This window comes from Gorilla gorilla, chromosome 2 (genome assembly GCF_029281585.2).
Source record: "Gorilla gorilla gorilla isolate KB3781 chromosome 2, NHGRI_mGorGor1-v2.1_pri, whole genome shotgun sequence".
NCBI lineage: Eukaryota > Metazoa > Chordata > Mammalia > Primates > Hominidae > Gorilla > Gorilla gorilla.
This window is the reverse complement of record NC_086017.1, coordinates 176,083,592-176,105,480: the sequence shown is the minus strand read 5'-3', so window position 1 is coordinate 176,105,480 and position 21,889 is coordinate 176,083,592. Positions and strand designations below refer to the sequence as shown.

Sequence of the window (21,889 nt, the reverse complement as noted above, 5' to 3'; positions counted from 1 at the left end):
CAGATATTTATCATTTATTTGTAGTGAGAACATTTAAAATTCTTTCTTTTAGCTATTCTGAAATATACAATATATTAACTACGGTCATCTTGCTAAATTTATTCTTCCTATCTAACTTTGTGCCCATTGTGTGAAACTACTTTATGTAGAATCCTTATCAACCTGATAAGCATATATTCAGCTATTAATTTAAAGTATCAGTAAAGAATTTTTTCAAGTGTAAGATATATAATAGAGAAAAAAAAGAAATCCTCCAGAAACATAATTTTCTTGCATGTGAACACGTGAAGAATTTGTGACAACACTGTCCTTGTAAATAAATTTTATATTAAACAAAACTAATTTTGTTTGCAAATGAACTGAACTCCAAAAATACATTTTCATATAGATTTATAGAATTATCACCAATTATTACTCTTCATATTTATATATTTATTTCTTATTAAATTTCAAAAAATATATGTAATGTATATTTAAAAGATTAATATTCCTAAATGGCCCTTTTATATTTGTTACGAAAAAATAAAGCAGTGAAGATCATTTTCTTTTATTGGTTTTTTAAAAGAGTGACAATTAGTAGAACATTTTAAGTTAACTAACACAATATTGCCTTTATTAGCAAGTGATGGTTCAATATGTTATGTCTGTTTAATACATTTTTAGTTTCCTGTACTTTTGACTTGAGACATTAATTCCGAACTTTCTTGAGCTACTATTACATGCCAAGCATTGCATTAGATATAAGGGATGCAAGGAAGATTAAAGTATAGCACTTGATTTTAGGAATCTCAAGGTGTCATGGAAGGAGCTTTATATACATACAAACACTGGGATCCTGCTGTAACAAGGAAATGACTCAATACTTTTGATAATGTGTTAGTGTCCAGTAAAGTCTGCCTAATTATGTTTTTGTGGTATCTTCTAAGATAGTTCTGTAGCTCTTATTCATATTCAAATTATTTGAGTAATATAAAAATAAAATTTTTATTTCCAACTAATATTAGAGTAAAACGTTATTGATACTCTTATAATATAATCTGTGTTCAGTCAGAGAGAAAGGCAGAGGGAAAAGAAAGGGAGATAGAAGAAAACAGATGAAGATGATATAAAAATACTTATTTTTTTTTCTAAAACTAGAACATATTTTAACATGCATGTCATTAAATTCATTCTCCAAAGACTGAGAAGGGAAATAAATCATATGATTTCATTTACACAACCCATTCTGTTGAGAAGAACTTACTCCCAATAGATTCTACACTTGAAATGGAGCAATTCTTTTTAGTTTTAAGACCCGAGAATACTTTGCTCTCTTCAAATTAAACCTTTAAAGCAAAGAGTATGATAGTAGGCATTGTCTGCACAGTAATATGTACATTAAGTGTTGATATGTTACAGTTGAGAGGCGTTGGGGCAATGAATAGTTAGAGCATAAGCCTTTATTAAAAATACATTAAAGTAAAATAAAAAGCTCAATGTGATGAATTTGTTGATTTCATTCAATTAATAGTTGATTTAACTTGTATACATTGAAGGAATATATAAAGGCCTCTTAATATCTGCATGTCACTCTGGTAAATGTTGGAAGGGAAAAAGACGTCCTTTATGTTTTGAGGATTTTATAATTTAATGAGAGAAGACAAACTTATCAAGAGCCAGTTGTAATAAGTGACAATATAAGCACCACAAATCACTATTTTTTTTTACAAAGTAGTCATAAGTAGATATATTTGGAGAAAATATCTCATGTAAAAACTCAAAAATACTTCTCTACTATATTAGTGCATTGCAGAAGACAACTGGAAAAAGAGGGATTGTAATTTCTCGTTCCACGTATCCTACTAGTGGACGATGGGGAGGACACTGGCTTGGAGACAACTATGCACGATGGGACAACATGGACAAATCAATCATTGGTAAGTGAAAGTCACCATCTTTATTATTATTTTGTGTTTTCTATTAGATACTCACTTTTGCTGGTGCTAGGTCATAACATTTATAAGTCCTCAGAATTTTGCTCTTCACATCGTACTTTATGTCATATAGCATCAGAAAAAGACAGTGGGCCAGGAAGCTGGATTGAGGGTGCTGTGTAGAAACTAATGATCTTCAATTAGTTTATTTTGAGGAAATAGTGTCATTGTTATTGGCCTGAGTTTCCTTACTGAAAAGGGCAGTAGCTGGCAAAGATAACGTCTAGAGCTGATAGAGAGAAATGAATAGAAATTCTAGATTTCATGGCTATTATTAAAAAGTCAAAAAATAACAGATGCTTTCAAGATTGTTGAGAAAAGTTGACACATATACTGTTGGTAGTAGTGTAAATTAATTAAACCATTGTGAAAAGCAGTATGATGATTCCTCAAACAGCTAAAAACAGAATGACCATTCAACCCCAAAATCCCATTAGTGGTTATATACCCAGAGGAATAGAAATGATCCTACCATAAAGACATGCACAAGAAGGTTCATTACAACACCATTCACAAAAGACACTCTTCACCAAAGACATGGAATTCGCCAATTTGCTATTCACCAAAGACATGGAATCAGCCTAAATGCCCATGAATGGTAGACTGAATAAAGAAAATGTGGTACATATACACCATGGAATATATACAGCCATAAAAAATGAGATCATGACCTTTCAAGGGACATGGATGGAGCTGGAGGCCATTATCTTAAGCAAACTAACAGAGGAACAGAAAACAAAATACCACATATTCTAACTTATAACTGGGAGCTAAACACTGTGTACACATGGACACAAAGAAGGGAACAACAGACACCAGGGCCTATATGAAGTTGTAGCGTGGGAGGAGGGTAAGGATTGAGTAACAGCCTGTCAAGTACTATGCTTATTATCTGGGTGACAAAATAATCTGTACACAAAACCCATGTGACAAGCAAGTTACCTAAATAATACACCTGCAAATGTACTTCTGAAACTGAAATTTAAAAGATTCTAGATTCTAGGGAATATAAATCACTGATAGATGCTAAAAAAAAAAGAAATATTTCGAACCAAATTTGGAAAGAAATTTGTGACAATAGTAGAATAAGTGCTAAATAAGACATTATCATTTTAATAGGGAAATAGATACTTTTGTGCTCTATGTTTAGTCTTAAAATTTGTTCACCACTGATAAATAAATTCAAGGAAAACAATTAATTCTTAGAAATATTCCTTTAAAATAAGAGCTCAGAAATCATATTCATTGTATTTTATAGAATTGATTACTCCTTAGAGGATTTGTTTAATAAGAATGATTCAGTTTTTTTCAAATGATAGTCTGAAACCAATTGAACCTATAGTTCAATCAGACCTATAGTTAAGTAACTGCAGAAATAGCATATTTATTTTCAAAAATGAAACTGTGGACACCACTTTCTTCTCACACTATAATGTGTTTATAATGTATTTGTTGTCTGAATATGTCACCTTGCAAGTGTCAAGGAAGCTTATAGTATCTTATTTTTGTAAATGTCATAAATGCTACAAAGTCAAAATATGTGAGCATTATGAGAAGCATTATGAGATAATTATATTAATAATCTGAAAAATGTTTCAGGTTTGGAGGTTGATATTAAAAAGAGAACATCATCATAAATAGAAATAAAAAACAATATTAAAATACATGAAATAATAACTTTCTAAGATATTTTTTCTAACTTTTTCAGGTATGATGGAATTTAGTCTGTTTGGAATATCATATGTAAGTAGTTTTATTCCTTTTATCTTCATAAATTATAAACATTCATAAACTATTCAAATTTAACTAAATATAACAATATATTTTAGACTGGAGCAGACATCTGTGGTTTTTTCAACAACTCAGAATATCATCTCTGCACCCGCTGGATGCAGCTTGGAGCATTTTATCCATACTCAAGGAATCACAACATTGCAAATACTAGAGTATGTAATTACTACATTTACTTTCAATATTTTCTTACTTGGGCTATGCTTCATTATACTTTAGTGTACATGGCTTGGTTAGCTGGTATATTTATTGATGTTATATATAATTTTGGAGTAGTGGTGAAATTGTCTGGAGGAACTTTTTTTGAGTATCTGGGGAGACATTACTAAAAATTATGGAAGAGTAGGAACAGTTAGAGCCAATATCTAAATAAGCACTAAATTTCATGATGCTGACTTTCAGTGAAGAAATGCAGAAAAATGATAAATTAGCAAAATGTGCATGATGGACAGGTTAAAGACAGAGCTGGCCTTTAAAAGATGTGCTCTGCCTATAGTAAGTAAATGGCAGAGCTCGTGATGTGCTGTGAAATCTACATGGTCCCCGCACTGGAAACTTGGGTAGAAATAGAGAGTAGGATTTATTTTAGAAAATGCTGAAATACAAGGATTGTAGGCAGAATGGAACCACGTTTGAAAGAATTTGAAAGCTGGACAATAGAGACATAACTTGATGAAACAGTAATATCTCAACAGGAAAATTTGCTGTCAATAATGCAATTTAGAAAGCTGTAATATTGGGAAAGTAGAGCATGAATCAATGAAAGCTTGGAGAGAGATTCATTATTGAGAATATACTATTTCATATTTACGAAGTCCTTGCTCAAATGATTTATATATTCTAAAAAGGGATATAAATAATAGACCATTTTATATGTAATAGGTCAGATACAAATAAATGTTAATAAGGGAAAATAGATTAAGCTAAAGTGATGGAGTTTTATAGAGATTCTGCTTTAGGAAAAGTGCTCAGAAAGGTATTAAATGAAGGAATACTAGAGCTGAGATGGGTGTGGGGAACAGTAACCAATATAAACGTATGGAGAATTCCACATGGGAGCGACAAAGTAAAATACCCAATGATTGTAATGTGGTTGGTGTTTTTAAGGAAAATTCAAATGCAGAAGGAGGGAAACACTGAGGAAGTATTTCTAAACAAAAATCTAGAGGATAGAAAACTCTACTTAAGTTTAAATATGAGTTGGTACAAATGAACTATTGAAATGTATTACTCGAATTGTATAGTTTAGAATTAGATGCTTGTGTATCAACATGTTAAAACTAAAATCATATTAATGAGGTCAATAAGCAACAGATATGATCTTTGCCTTTTTTCTTCTTATTTAACTTTGGAAATACCAGCAATAGGATTACATACAGCTTAACAGTTCTTGGACCATTTTTACTTTCAAGATTTTCTGTATTCTAATACTGCATATAACAGCTATGGCACGAAATTTTCATTCAAACTTTCTTACTCCTAAAATACAGAAAAATTGGAATCATCATCGATATGACACAACTATAAAGGGCTCCAGTCATGCTGATGTCAACGAAAAACATTTAAATATTACCTCGAGCTTTGTGATGGCCTTGCTTATTCCCCTGGTGCAAATCAAAATACAAAATAGTAATAACTTTTCCTGCCTATTATTTTTTAACTAATATGTGCAAGAACTTTTTTTTGTAGACCTTTAATCTTCCACTCTAAACTTTAGACTAAAAATTTTAGTCTTTTGAGCTGGAGTGTGCATTCCAGAGCATACTCAGGCACATTATTTCCTTTCATTCAACTTTATGCCTTCCCTTCTATCTGTACTATGTATTCTTTAGTATTCTTTAGTACCATAATCTGTTCATTTCTCCTGAGAACCCACAATGTGCATGGTCACCATCATTTGCTCTGCTTGTCTATGTTTATTTCAGTCGACTTTGGATAGCCTATCATTTCATTTATCTCCTACACTGATCACTCTAACACTGACTATCACCTAATTGACAACATATTTGTCATCCATTAAAATGTGAACTTTTCTTTGGGTATGTTCACTTAAACTAAATCAAGCCATGGATTTAATTTGAATTTCTCTTATTAAAATGTTGTGTACCTTTTCTCTTTATCATGTGATAGAAATATTATTGTGTAAGATTTGGGGAAGAAAGTACATAGCACATGACAATCAATTAATATCATGTCTTACTTTTTAGTTCTTCAAATATGAATATGAATATTATGACTTAAACAAGGACCAAAGCTTATAGCTATGTTATTTTGCTTTGTTTCAGAGACAAGATCCCGCTTCCTGGAATGAAACTTTTGCTGAAATGTCAAGGAATATTCTAAATATTAGATACACCTTATTGCCCTATTTCTACACACAAATGCATGAAATTCATGCTAATGGTGGCACTGTTATCCGACCCCTTTTGCATGAGTAAGTACAAAGTTTGTTTTCTCTTATCACAGAGAGGTACTTTTCACTTAATTTACCCGATGATCTCTTATAGTGCAATATAAAATATTTTAGATTGGCAATTTTTCCATTGTTATATTAGCATACATTTTTTAATTAATAAAGCATTTACACAAATATGTCCATTAATAAGTAGACTAGCATAAGCCATTAAAGAATGAACCACATTAATTAGTTATTAAAAAGTAATGATTCTATTTCAGAATAATTACTGTATACAAGGTATTGTTCTACATGCTTTGTATATGTGCTTACATTGAGTATTCTCAACATTTCCAGGGAGATAATTAATGCCCCTCATGATTTAATTAATCACGGTTTACTGCAGTTACGTAAATCTACTATATACAGATGTCTTACTGGAGACCATTCCACCTTTTCCTTGATGTATCCCAATGAGATACACAGGAACAGTTTCAACATTATCCTTATAAATTTGTTTTGGATTCACCTCTTAAAGCTCAAACTTTTATATGACCAAATCTTAAAAATTCTATTTCATGGCGCATATTTGCAAAAATTTTCACCCATTTTATTTTTAAGTTGAATACAACAAAATTCTTATTGTAGATATTACAAAAAGCAAAGCATGCAGTCAAACATAAAAAACAAAAAAACCCTGAATAATCACAGTATATTTAGCTTTTTGAGCACCCTATATTACCAGAGTAATTGAATGAGATTATCTGTTAGATTTCACTATTGATAAGCCCACTTAAAAAAGGCAAATATTTACCCAAATTAAAACCATACCCAAAGTAAATTTACCAAAATAAGAAGTGAATTGGTATGCCTTCTCTTTTGATGATAGGATAAGCGATCCAGTTTTCCTAAAACAACAACAAAAGATTCTTTCTGGATTCAAATTATGTTCTGGTTGCTTTATTAATTTATCATCTACCATAATCCCTTCCTTATTTCTGATAACATTTTATTGATCTCCTTTTTATTTACAGACTTTACCCCTTTTTGTTATTCTTATTTGCTTCCCAGGATAATGGAGTATCACCTCCGGGCTGAGTCACTAGTCAGAAATATTATTAACTATACAGACTGTTGTTCTATTGAGATTACCTGGGTTTCTACTTTCATGAGTTTATGGAGGTGTAAGCCCATCTTTCCAATTCAGCATTAATCTCAGCTTTTAATAAGGCAAAACAAAACCACAACAAAAGAACAAACAAATTTTAAGAAACAGCTTTTCTTTTTCATTTCAATTGGAGAAGAAATGTGAACATTTAATAGTGGCTCTTAAGCCATTAAAAAACAAAACAAAACAAACAAACGAAAAACCTTTGTTTTTCCTAGCCATTTGCATCTCAAATTCAGAAATCCATTAACATGTTACAGAGCCTTTAGGAACATGTAAATCTACTATTTAGAGAGTTTATTAAGTAAGATAAGCAAACTCTTTTTAAAATTAATGAATTAAAATTCTTACAGTATGTCTCACAATTTTCTTCCAGTGTTTTTAATGTTTTTTAATTTGTTGATCATATACTAGGCAAAGTTAATATTTGTACCTCTATTAGTTCTCTTCCAAAGTAATTTCTCATTTAGTTGATGTTACATGTCCATCAGAATTCTCTATTTTCTCCGGAAATTTAGTCATAGTCTAGATTTACTCATAAAGTATTATACTGCTGAGCATTGTACTATTACATTCCAACTGATATATTTTTTAATTTTTTTACAGTTTTGTTTTTATTTTAATCCACAAAAGTCCATACTACAAAATGTAATTTGAATAATGATTTTATGGTATTCAGAAGAAAGTTATTTGTTTTAATTTAATTATTTGTGATAATTTTGTCAAGGTTCTTTGATGAAAAACCAACCTGGGATATATTCAAGCAGTTCTTATGGGGTCCAGCATTTATGGTTACCCCAGTACTGGAGCCTGTAAGTCCTACCACATATTTTTGTTTACACAATTTTCTTTGGTTTATATACAACTAATGGCTATTTATTTACATTCCAGTATGTTCAAACTGTAAATGCCTACGTCCCCAATGCTCGGTGGTTTGACTACCACACAGTAAGTATTTAAGGAATTCTGGGGAATTGACTAAACAGAAATGGGTAATTGTTTGGCCCTAGCCTTTTCATTAACGGTATGTTGGATTTACTTTCCACTTAAAAAGAGTGGGAAGTAACATATTTCCGGTAAATTATAGCTGAATTGAATTAATCCACAGTGAAAGAGAGTTAATTTATTCTGCTACAGTTTGTTATGTAGTCATTGATTTATTTTAGCAAATAAACATGGTAACTACACATTACATACAAAAAGATAATTGTCTTTTATTGGATATGTAAAATGATCATTAAAGGTAGAGCAGTCCTTCTAAGAATAATGTACATGGCAAGTCAAGCAGAGCTTTTGTGACTTTTCAAAAATCCACACACTTTAGGCATGTGAACTCCACAAAAACAACGCTATCAAAAATAGATAGATTTTCAAAGCTATCATAAAGACTTATATTTAACTAGATTCTAAAGATATGCTTTTTTAAAAAGTAAATTTCACCATGTATATTTAAGGTATACAACATCATGTTATGAGATATATATATAGTAAAATGGTTACTATAGTGAAACAAATTAAGATTTTCTGAATAAATGTTAATTTTTTAATCTAAAAGTGTATCATTTGATTTTTTAAAATGTATATCCTCAAGTACCAGTGTTGCTGATGATTCCACTTCTTGCTCCACCTGTTCTTTCCATCCCTTTCATTTCCAGGGCAAAGATATTGGCGTCAGAGAACAATTTCAAACATTTAATGCTTCTTACGACACAATAAACCTACATGTCCGTGGTGGTCACATCCTACCATGTCAAGAGCCAGCTCAAAACACATTTTACAGGTAAGTGAACTGTTTACAAAGCTCAGGTTAAATTTTGAGATACATCATGCTAGCATTGTTAAGAAATAGAAAGGGTTTGAAATTTTAACCCATCGCCAAGCTAGTACATTAGCCTGCCTCAGTAACATGAATGCCAGGTCAGAGACAAAAGTGTTTGTGGTTTATAGCATAGCAAGAAACAGGAACTTTATCTTAGCATCAGGTTTTCTTTTCCACCAAGTCCCATGGGGATGACATGGAGCGACCCAGGCAGACGTTGCACATGTAGGAGGTCTGTGTCACAAATAAGGAACCCCAAGTTTAGGAAAACCCTGTCTTTAATAAGACTACAAACAAATCTATCCATTATTTGCTTCAAAAAAAATATATTATCTTTTTTATATTGGACAGTCAAAAGAAATATTAAGAATTTTTAAAAAGAAACTCTGCCGTCCAATGCTATTCATTTTTTTTTTTTTTTTACTATACTTTAAGTTTTAGGGTACATGTGCACAACGTGCAGGTTAGTTACATATGTATACATGTGCCATGTTGGTGTGCTGCACCCATTAACTCGTCTTTTAACATTAGGTATATCTCCTAATGCTATCCCTCCCCATCCCCCCACCACACAACAGGCCCCGGTATGTGATGTTCCCCTTCCTGTGTCCATGTGTTCTCGTTGTTCAATTCCCACCTATGACTGAGAACATGCGGTGTTTGTTTTTTTGTCCTTGCGACAGTTTGCTGAGAATGATGGTTTCCAGCTTCATCTATGTCCCTACAAAGGATATGAACTCAATTCATTTTTAAAACATCCCTGAAAAGACAGCTCAGAAGACAGGCTGTCAATGCCTCTGCCTATGACATATAAAAATGCAAGAGACCCATGGAAAACTGTCTTCCAATAGGATATTCCCTCTTAAAGTAAGAAAGCTTCCCAGATAAAAATATAAATGAAACCTTTATGATCTCTGTCTATAATATGCAGAAAGTAATGACAAATTAATGTCTTATATTTTGAATGGCTGCCTCAACAAGATTTTTACCCTACTTTTCTGTTTCTGACATGTGGAAGATCTAGTATTATGAAGATCACTTTACGAAAACATGAAATATTTATTAACCTGTTTTTCAAAGACTTATTTTTTAGAGCAGTTTTATACAGCAAAATTGAGAAGGTCCAGAGATTTCCCATTTACCCCCTGCTCTCCCACACATGCATAGCCTCTCTCATTTTCAACACCCCCCGTAAAAGTAGCACATTTGTTACAATCATTGAACCAACACTAACACTTATCACCCAAAGACCACAGTTTACATTAGGGTTCACTGTTGATGTTGTAAATTCTCTGGGTCTAAACAAATGTATGATGACCCGCATCCACCACTGGTGTCCTTTAGAATTATTTTACTGACCTAAACATCCTTTGTGTGCCACCTATTCATTGCTCTTTCAGCCCATGGCAACCACTGATATTTTACTATCTCTGTAATATTGTATTTTCCAGAATGTCATATAGTTGGAATCATACAGTATGTAACATTCAATTTGACTTTTTTTACTTAGTTATATGCATTTAAGATTCCTCCATGAGATACCTGGGTTGTATCTCATTTCTTTTTAGCACTGAATAATATTCCATTTGATGAAGCTTTTTATAAACTTTAAGTCAGTATTGCTTGGAGGTGTCTCTTTCCTTTCCATTAATTTGCTGTTTCCCTTTCTCTGCCTCTCTTGGTCTGTCTTGTGATATATTTCCTGACTCATTACAGTACATGAAAATGTAGACATTCACTGGCAGTATCGCTACTCCATCAAACTACTAAGTGTCCTGCTGTCCAAGAGGAAGCAGACCTGTTTCTCTTCTCTTCTTTCTCTTCTCATCTCTTCTCCTCTCTTCTCCTCTCCTCTCCTCTTCTTTCTTTCCTTTCTTTCTTTCTTTCTTTCTTTCTTTCTTTCTTTCTTTCTTTCTTTCTTTCTTTCTTTCTTCCTTCCTTCCTTCCTTCCTTCCTTCCTTCCTTCCTTTCTTTCTTTCTTTCTTTCTTTCTTTCTTTCTTCTTTCTCTCTTTCTTTTTTTTGACAGAGTCTTGCTCTGTTGCTCAGGCTGGAGTGCACTATCTTGGCTCACTGCAACCTCCACCTCCTGGGTTCCAGCGATTCCCCTGCCACAGCCTCCCAAGTATCTGGCATTACAGGTGCCTGCCAGATGCCTAGCTAATTTTTGTATTTTTAGTAGAGACGGAGTTTCATCATGTTGGCCAGGCTGGTCTGGAACTCCAGACCTGTTTCTTTTTTTTAATTATGTATTTATTTATTTATTATTATTATACTTTAAGTTTTAGGGTACATGTGCACAATGTGCAGGTTAGTTACATATGTATATATGTGCCATGCTGGTGTGCTGCACCCATTAGCTCATCATTTAATGACTTTGTCCCATATAAAGATGAAGGCTATCCCAGATTTCTGTCTATCACCATTTTTATAACTGATTGTCTGGCCAGGCCCTTCTCTTCTTTGCCTGAGAACCTCTACCTGGATTTCTGTTTCTCTCATTCAGCAATATGTCCAATTTACCAGGGACAATGGATCTGCTCTGTCTTCTCAGACTGACATAGGTGTAAATCTCTTATTCCTGTCACAGTCTTTATTTCCATTGCAAAATTCCTTGCTTTGACATTCAAATTCTAGAGGACCCTGTCTCTGTTTTTCTTCTCTTTTTATGCTATATCATCTCTCTTGGTGATGTACATGCTGACAGCCCCCATTGGCATGAACAGAATCTTCTAATCTACTGGACCCACCCAGGTCCATTTCTACTAATATTCTATCCTGACATCAGTTAAAGAGGAGAGACATTATTGCACCTGAAAAGTGAGGGCTTCATGGAGGAGACCATTCATAAGGTGTGCCTTGAATAATCCTTATTTTTTTATGAGAGAGAAGACAGATCATTGTACAGTATAGAAAGTTGTAAAACTCTTTCTAATCACAAGTTTTAGTATATGTTGGGAAATTGCAGGTTAAGCCATATTTTTGATGTTTCTAAATTATATTTAAACCCCAGTGACTGTGAACTGAAATTCATATACATATTCATGATAAGGTATGTTAATATATTTCACTGGAAAATATCTAATTACTGTGGAGATTTGAACTCTAGAGATTCTGGAAATTTTAGGAGACTTCCGTGGCTGTACATTCTTCAACATTTGTGATTAGAAAAGGCAGACAGCTAAAACAATTGGTCTGGTAAATTATTTCAAACAATATGAGGCTGCCAAATCAAGTTGCTTCTCAAGGATTGCTGGAGATGTAACATGGAAGCAAGTATTTAGTTCACAAGTAGCCCTATGCAGGAACATGCTTGAAAGGTATTCTCTATTACAGAGATAGAACTTAGAACTTGGAGGCTACTTTATACATTCTTATTAATTATAACCAGTGATAACTCCGTGATTTATGTATGGAAATGTGAGGAAGGCTTAAGTCAGAAAAGATTTAAAAATGCTGTTAAAATTGTTTCATGTTTAATGGTTAATGACAGGATTACCCAAGAGAAGCATGAGTAAATATATGAATAAAATTAATGTGGTTTTAATTACTTTCAATTAGGCCACTTCTGATTTGTTACATTACATGAAACCTTGAGATCAAAAGACATGCATGACATTTCCTATTAAATGTGAAGAATTTTTTTTTTGATGGAGTCTTGCTCTGTCACCAGGCTGGAGTGCAGTGGTGCAATCTCGGCTCACTGGAACCTCCACCTCCCGGGTTCAAGCAATTGCCCTGCCTCAGCCTCCCAAGTAGCTGGGACTACAGGTGTCTGCCACCACGCCCAGCTAATTTTTTGTACTTTAGTAGAGACGGAGTTTCCCCATGTTGGGTAGGATGGTCTCGAACTCCTGACCTCATGATCCACCCGCCTTGGCCTCCCAAAGTGCTGGGATTACAGGCGTGAGCCACCGCGCCCGGCCTAAATATGAAGAATTTTATTGTTTTATATCATTCCTGTTAACTAATTTAGAAAAATGGAAATGCTTTAATTTTCTTAGTCTAAGTCAGTTTGCACACTCCTTAATGCTTGGGTTCCTGTAGATCCTTATGTGGATGTCATATCATAACTAGACATATGCTATTCTACAAACATGGGTAAAATTATATATTTCTTTCTTATAGTCGACAAAAACACATGAAGCTCATTGTTGCTGCAGATGATAATCAGATGGCACAGGGTTCTCTGTTTTGGGATGATGGAGAGAGTATAGGTGAGTGCTCGATTTAGTAGATAAATTTAATTGATGTCGTATTCTTTCACATTACTTTTATGTTATCTATTATTGTTCTTTGGAAGCTGAGTACAAAGCTATTAATATTATTCAAGGCTAAAAGATTTTACTAAATTCACTGAATCAACTTAAAGAGATAAACAACGTCACAAACATTTAAAGACTTCTCTTATCCTAAATATAGTCAATCCCTATGGTAAGTGTCTAGGTAAGAAATTTGTGTGGGCAGAATTATGTATCTATTATCTTTGTACTTTCAGAAGCTAGCACAGTGCTATTCACATAATAGACACTTGGCATATATATAAAGTTAACTTAGCTGAATAACCACATTATTATATGTGCAAAATATTGATACTATAGTGACAAAAAGGGGTGACACTTTTCCTCATTTATCATAAGGGTCACAGCCAACACCTCTATAACAAAACACAAGTTAACAAGAGAAAAGCATAACAAACATATGTAATCATAGTTTTATGTAAAACAGGAACCTTCAGAATAAAGGCCCAAAGATACAGAGAATGCTCTCAGGCTTTATTCTTAGGTTCAATGAAACAGGAACTGCCATGTAGAAATGTGATTGGACAAAAAGTGTATAAGCTAATGGAAACAGATTGAGTGAGGAAATCTAGTAAGGCCTGTCCACATTCTTGTTGGCTTATTAATTGTAGCATTTCTTCCTCTCAGGTATGGGGTAAGACCTCTCTGGAAGGAAGTTGTTAACTTCTTCATGGCCAGCTGTTACACAGAAAAGCAGGAAAAGAGAGTAACATTTCTAGGCTTTATAGCTAGCTTTGGGGGAAAAGGATTCTAGTTTCTGTGACTTGCCTTTGGGAAAAGGAATTCTAGTTTCTATCACTAGAGAGTAAGGAGCAAGAGACAGGAGGGCAGGAGAAGGTCAGAGAGAAACTTTCTTCCAGTGTTGCTTCTGGGACCTTTATTTTGAGAAATCACTTTTTGAGCCCCCAAAATGTACAAGTGGTGCCTCTACAACAAGGAGGTAGTCCAGAAACCAATCTCAAGTAAATTTGATTTCTGTGTTTTTATATCTACTCTTTTGGCTTGTTTGCTTGTTTTTGGTATTAGTATTTAGCATTTTTTTACATGAGGAGATATATTTTAATTTAGATCTAGGCTTATTCCATTCATAACTGTTCCTCAAGACCATACTAAACGTCTAAACTCCTAGCCATGTGAAATTCATTAACCGTTGTTATCAGAAACACCTGGGACAGCTTGCTAAGAATGCAGATTATAGGACTCATTCAAGTTTCATTAATTTTAGGAGAAACTCAGAAATCTCCCATAGGAGATTTTTATTCTGTATGTAAACACTGATAGAGGATAGGTTTACTGACTGCCATTTAATAGTGTCAGTACTACTAGATGAGCATTCTGAACATTTTGTTGACACAAACTTTAATCACAAAAACTGACATCTGTGTGAAGTTGACAGTTCTCTGCAATTTAAATAACTTATCCGAAGATAATAGTTTTTTCATTAATAGCAAAGACATGCATCTTTTATCTTTAAGGTAAATCATAGTTAATATTCTGCAACCATAAGAAATAATCCATTAGTAAATAAGTGTAATAAAGTTGATATAAGAATTATATGCTAGACAGCAAGACTTTTGGGAAAAATAAATCCCCTTTTTAACATTTTGTGACTTAGAAAGTGAAGATATCAACACAAGTTAGTCCTTTGCTTTTAGAGCTCTGACCTTCATCACCACAATGACTGAGGGTCTATGAAGTTTTCAGCCTTTCCCTTTGTGTCCAGCAGGAAATTTGCCTACAATTTCCCAGGGGTGTAAAGTTTAAGTATGCAACTTGGGATCTTTGAATCTCATAATTAACAAATTAAGTTAATTCATTTCATCAGTTAGGTAGACAAAGCTTCTCTCAGAATTTTCTCCAGCTCCTCCTATCCAACTACAACATCGATGAAAACATTTGTTGTGGACTTTACCCTATTCAAGTTTCATGGCAGACTTTTTGTAATCACTGGAAAGTACCTGAGCATAATCCAAATATTTCTCTATGATCTCCTCATGCAAGTATAAAAAATTGTGTTTTGCCAATTGGATCTACTTATTTTGTTATGTTTCACAATATCAGTATATTTGGTATAATTTAGTATAAATATTTTTAAATAGTCCCTTGAAATTTCCTGAGTTAACAGCGAAAACCATATATAGCAAATGCTTATTCTCTGAATTTGTTAGATCAGAATCCCAAAGAGGTTTTCTCTCACAGCAAACACAACAATCTAGTTGGTGGGCATCTAATCTGAAATGATGTCTTTCTTTTAAACAAATATGTTCAAATTTTGTGATATATTATAATGTGGTAATGAATTATCTTGAAATAATTAAAGGTAAATCAAAATGAACTTCTCCTAAAACTTGTTAACATTAAGTAAATTTTAACCATTCTTGATTAATAAAGTTATAGCTTAGTAAAATGTTAATTTTTCTACTTATCTTAATGAAATAGTTATATGTGTGTCCTTGACCAAGATCATACGTGAGATCTTTCTTCCTCTTATTAAAAACAACAAAGCTACCCATATCTTCGTAATAGCTGTCACTTTTGCTTTTTTAACTCAGAATTGTATACTTAAAAGATTGTTCATGAAAACTTAAGTTGTAATTGTATATTTGAAAATAAGAACTAAAATGGTTAGGGAATATTGACACTAATATGTCTTGTAATACATATTAAATTAGCCATACATATATTAGCATACAAAAAAGTCTTAGGCAGAATATCCATTTTAGTATAGGTAAAATCAATAATAGCAAATTAATTTTAGTTGGTTAATGAATACAGCCCTGATACGTATAAGTAGAGAAGAGAATAAAAATATATTGCTTTTTCAATGTTACCCCAATACTTCTTTTATTTGACTCTACTCTGCTTTTTCTATCTTATGTCTGCTTATTTGTTTTTTTACATAAAAACACAATCTTAGAAGTCAAGGAAAACTGGGCTTGATTCCAGACCTTGACAGTAATTAGCTTTTTTGTTTTTTTACTTTTGGCAATTTATTTAACTGCTTTGAAAGTCACTTTACTCTTCCATACAGTGGGAATAATAATAAAATATCTTTTAGAGTAAAGTGATAAAGTATTTAGAATTTGGCAAATAGTAAGCACTTAACAAGTTTTACCTTTAGGATGATCATTAAAATGGGTTTTAAATATGGCAAGATTATACTTTAAACTGGTGATGGTGGCTCATGACTGTAATCTCAGTTCTTTGGGAGGCTAAGGCAGAAGGATCATTTGAGTGTAGGAGTTCAAGACAAACCTGGGCAACATAGGGAGAACCTGCCTCTACAAAATTAAGAAAATAAAAAAGCCAAGCATGGTAGTGCATGCCTGTAGTTCCAGCCACTCAGGAGGCTGAGGTGGGAGGATTTCTTGAGCCCAGGAGGTCCAGGCTGTAGTGAGCCATGATTGTGTTACTGCACTTCAACCGGGCCAATAGAGCCAGACTTTGTCTTAAAAAGATAAAAACTAAAAAATAATGATTATACCTTAAAGAGGTGGCTATAAACCTATATTTTGCCAGTTTAATTTTAGTTGACCTGTAACAATCTCTAACTATTGAATTTGTTTTTTCAAATGACACTAGAATGTGTTGCTACCATATTCTTTTTTCCTTTATATTATTGTGTCAGTCACTAAGGTGACAAGTAAGTGTCGATTGCTATCATCACTGAATTCTGTTTACTCTTGCATTACTTGTGCACTTCTTGCCACCCTCCCAGTGTTGTGTGTGAAAATGATTTTAAACCTGTTACTGCTTTATCATTACCCCTACACACACATACACCACCTAGCTTGTCCTCTTAGGACCTTACCTGGTGACTCATCCTTCATTTCCAAGGCTCCTTGGATTGTATCTGAATTAGTTAAATAGGCTTAGAGAAAAAATAGGTACATCTTGATACTATTTGCTACTTTTTATACTGGGAAAGAGAAGCAAAGTATACAGGTATTTACTATGGTTCTTCTTTGGAAATAACAATATATCACATTTTTTTTCTCTCTCTACAGACACCTATGAAAGAGACCTATATTTATCTGTACAGTTTAATTTAAACCAGGTATGTAAGATTATTTATATGCAATTCTGTTAAGGAATATTTGAAGTTCACAGCTGGGTGGGATGGCTCATGCCCGTAATCCTAGTTCATTGGGAGGCTGACATTGGAGGATTGCTTGAGGCCAGGGGTTCAAGACCTGTCTGGGCAACATAATGGGACCCCATCTCTATAAAAGCCAGGTATGGTGGCATGCAACTGTAGTCCCAGCTACATAGGAGGCTGAGGCTAGAGGGTCGCTGGAATCTAGGAGTTCAAGATGGCAGTGAGCCATGACTGCACCATTGCACTCCAGCCTGGCAGTAATGGATTCACCTCCCCTTCTCTTGCATATTTGGTGACTGAATCCAAACTTTCTGAGCCTGGGTGGCAGAGGGAGACCCTGTCTCAATAAATAGATACACAGGAAAAAAGGAAGAAAATGTGAAGTTTTATTCATGTTTATTATATAAAATACCTTATATCAAATGCACAAATAAACAATTTATTATACTACAAAATACATTTTTGGTTAACAGACATTTTTTAAAGTTTTAATTGCTTTTGCAAATAAAGTGCTTATGTTATTCCTTTTTCTTTATTTATAGACCACCTTAACAAGCACTATATTGAAGAGAGGTTACATAAATAAAAGTGAAACGAGGCTTGGGTCCATTCAAGTATGGGGGAAAGGAACTAATCCTGTCAATGCAGTTACTCTAACGTATAACGGAAATAAAAATTCGCTTCCTTTTAATGAAGACGGTACCAACATGGTAAGTAATGTAAGAAAATATTTTTCAAAAGCGTACGTATTTAAAGCATCTACGTGGACTTCTTATATCCCTCATCCGTAAGAAACGTAGTCATGAGTCAATTATGACATTCTTCATATATTCCTTTTCATTAGGCCTCTATATTTATTTCCTTATTACTATCCTTAGTAAACTGTCATACAAATCAATCTAATGACATCTATTTTATTCTTATTATGATACAATCAAAGCAAAATTAAATTAAAACTTTAAATAACTGTTATCCCTATATGATAAAGTGCCTCAGAAAATACTTTTTAAAAATAAGATATCTGCATTTAAACATTGACTATGTCTTGAAAATGTATTTGAAAATTCTTGCAAACTTAATAAAACTGTCAGCACCCATTAATACAGGAGTGTGATACATATGATACAGATACTACACAAGGAATCAGGATTCTTGTGTTAAAGCATCATTGCTGCCAGTATTTAGCTCTTTACTTTGAACAAAAAATTTTAGGCGTATTATTCTATCCAATTGAATAAAAAAATGCAAGTAAATGATCAATCTCTTAAGCTCCTTCCAGTTATAAATTCTGTGAATCTATGGCTTGCAAAGTTGAATTTCAAACACATGTTCTAGAAAACAGCTAACTGTTTTAGGTGTTCATTTTAAGTTTAAGCCTACTTATGCACTACTAAAACTGTGTAAATTTGTGTGCACCCACCCTTAATTGTTTAAACTTGGACAAAAACAAAGAGCCTTTAGTCAGTCACTTTAGATGAACTTAAATTCTAAAATTGTCAGTTGTTCGACCAACTTGAACCTAAAAAAATATATATATGCATCTTGGACACAGTCCTAGGTCCTTGTAGGTGTCAGAGGATGTCAGAGTTAAACAGCACCTGAAAGTCTGTTCCATCTTTTTGAAACTCAACACCCATCCTACTGCTACTGCTGTTTTGTTGACAAGTGGGGTTTTCCTTTAATATGGAACTATGTTTTTCATACTGCTTTTGCACTGCAACTCGCTATTTTTCTTAAAACTATATCAAGGATGGGAAATATAAAATAAAATTTCCCAAGTTTGATATATTTAATGTCCTTCCTTGGTAAAATAAAAGTTAATATCTTAGTACCTTACACTCATGTTTTTATTTTTATAATTTGACTGATTTATAAAATTCCAGAATACCTGATCTAGTCCAGTAGTCTTATGTGGCTGACAAAGAAATTAAGTCCCCAAAGAAGGAAATTAATTCACCAAAACAACTACTCAATAGTTATCAATCACAATTAGAAATCACTTTTTTGCACGGTCCAATGTTCAATCAGATAAAGAAAAGATGGTTTGGCTTAGATAATATCTTACCTTTTATTTACTAAATTACAATGGTGAAAATTAAGCTCACAACTTTTATGGTAAAAATAAAGTAAATAAACAATGCCAAATAAGATATTTTAATATTTTGGGGTGTTATTTCAAGGTCGTTTTGATCAAATATGTAGCATAAAAACAAACCATTAAAAATCATTTTTTTCTATTCTCTTTAAAAACATTCACAAAGAATTTTAAGTGTTGAGAACAAATATTTGACAGTGTTTCATTACCTCAGTGATGAAGAAATATACATTTACTTTAACCAACAACTCTGGGCAGTTCCTTCTAAGTGCATTTAAATAAACTCAGTATTTATGAGTAATCACTGTTTTCCAAGCCTTCATAGATATATAGGAAACGAAGAGAGGATGGTCAATTTCTTTCTCCACCCTGCTTGTCCTTTAATTTATGCAAGAGATTATTTAATTGCTCTAGCAATATAATTTCAAAAACTTTTTCTAGTAACAATTATGTCCAGCTGATTTATGTAAAAAGTATTAAAAGCTATGTGGTGTATTTTTGCTTTCTACATTTAAGTTAAAAAAATAGTTTAGGTTTTGTTACAAGATGCATCTGTTTTAAACCTAACGAATACTCAATTATTTAACTATTACTTCTTAAATTAATTTATCAAATGTGGTAAATTAATCCAAATGTGCTGTGCTTTAAGGAAGATTAAATTTTATAAAGCCCTTATGAAAAGGCCTGGTATGTGGTAGGCAGTAAAGGATTCACCTCCCCTTCTCTTGCGTATTTGATGACTGAATACAAACTTTCTGAGCTAAAGCACAGAAAATCTTGTCAGTTCATTGGACAAAAAGGAGCAATGGTAAAGTCTCCTGAAATCGTCATATCATAAAACTATGACAGAAGATCATTTGACTACAGCAACTTAATAATCTCCATGATAGAGATAATAATCTCTCTAGAGTCTACTTTAGATTATCTCCAGTGAAATAAAGTAACACATGCAAAATTGAATCATTGGCAATAAATGAAGCATCATAAAATCTTTTTTGATTGAGGTAAAATAACACTTTTAAATCTAAACTTTGGCTGAAGATTACTGGATAATACTTGACAAAGGGATGCACTGAGATTCATGCGGTGCAGTTATAAATAACTCCATATTTCGAAATTATGTGAAAAGAGTAAAGTCATAGAAATCAATAAAATTGGCTAAGAGTTTTGGGTTTTTCAGTATCTTTTGACAGCAACTTCACCTTTCTGAGATTTATTTTAACCTTAGGTAAAATGGATAGGTTGGGTGAAATTGTTGCTGAAATGGTTGAAAACTTTCTGAGAGTAAAAATTTCTCAAGATATAAAAGAAAATAAAGGTATATACTATTTATTAGAAAACTTTTTTTGAAATAGCATTCATGAAAATAAGAAAAATGTGGTTCTGATTAAACAACTAATTATCATTTTACTTTTTTAGATATTACATATTGATCTGACCACACACAATGTTACTCTAGAAGAACCAATAGAAATCAACTGGTCATGAAGATCACCATCAATTTTAGTTGTCAATGGGAAAAAACACCAGGATTTAAGTTTCACAGCACTTACAACTTTCCCTCTTCACTTGGTTCTTGTACTCTACAAAATATAGCTTTCATAACATCGAAAAGCTATTTTGCAGCGTACATCAATGATAATGCTAATTTTATTATAGTAATGTGACTTGGATTCAATTTTAAGGCATATTTAACAAAATTTGAATAGCCCTATTTATCCTTGTTAAGTATCAGCTACAATTGTAAACTAGTTACTAAACATGTATGTAAATAGCTAAGATATAATTTAAACGTGATTTTTAAATTAAATAAAATTTTTATGTAATTATAAATTATATACTATATTTTTCTCAACGTTTAGCAGATTTAAGATATGTAACAACAATTATTTGAAGATTTAATTATTTCTTAGTATGTACATTTAATTAGAAAAAGAGAATAAAAAATGTAGGTGTATAAAATGTGCATTTTGTCTTTATTTTCCTAATGAAAATTGTCTTAGCTTGCACTGCTATAACAATTTATCATAGACTGGGTGGCTTAAACAACAAACATTTATTTATTACAGTTCTGAAAGCTGGGATGCCTGATATCAAGACATTAGCAGATCCACTGCTGATGGTGGCAGTCTTTATGGCTTACAGACAATTATCTTTTTGTATCCTCATATGGCAGAGAGAGAGGAAGAAAACTCTCTCATGTCTGTTTTTATAAGAGCACTAAGGTGCAGGATACAAAATCAACATGCA

At 32.8% G+C, this 21,889-nt stretch overlaps 1 protein-coding gene across 1 annotated transcript in view; it reads left to right on the top strand.

The window, feature by feature from the left end:
* Positions 1-21,596, top strand: part of SI (sucrase-isomaltase) — a 100,122-nt gene extending 78,526 nt beyond the window's left edge. Inside the window, exons 38-48 of the mRNA XM_019023079.4 lie at positions 1,783-1,916; positions 3,682-3,716; positions 3,803-3,919; positions 6,050-6,198; positions 8,055-8,139; positions 8,219-8,275; positions 8,983-9,107; positions 13,273-13,361; positions 17,453-17,502; positions 18,087-18,254; positions 21,059-21,596. Coding sequence (XP_018878624.3) covers positions 1,783-1,916; positions 3,682-3,716; positions 3,803-3,919; positions 6,050-6,198; positions 8,055-8,139; positions 8,219-8,275; positions 8,983-9,107; positions 13,273-13,361; positions 17,453-17,502; positions 18,087-18,254; positions 21,059-21,127 — 1,078 coding nt within the window. The 3' untranslated portion in view covers positions 21,128-21,596. The remainder of the gene's footprint in view (positions 1-1,782; positions 1,917-3,681; positions 3,717-3,802; positions 3,920-6,049; positions 6,199-8,054; positions 8,140-8,218; positions 8,276-8,982; positions 9,108-13,272; positions 13,362-17,452; positions 17,503-18,086; positions 18,255-21,058) is intronic.
* The last annotated feature ends 293 nt before the right edge of the window (positions 21,597-21,889 follow it).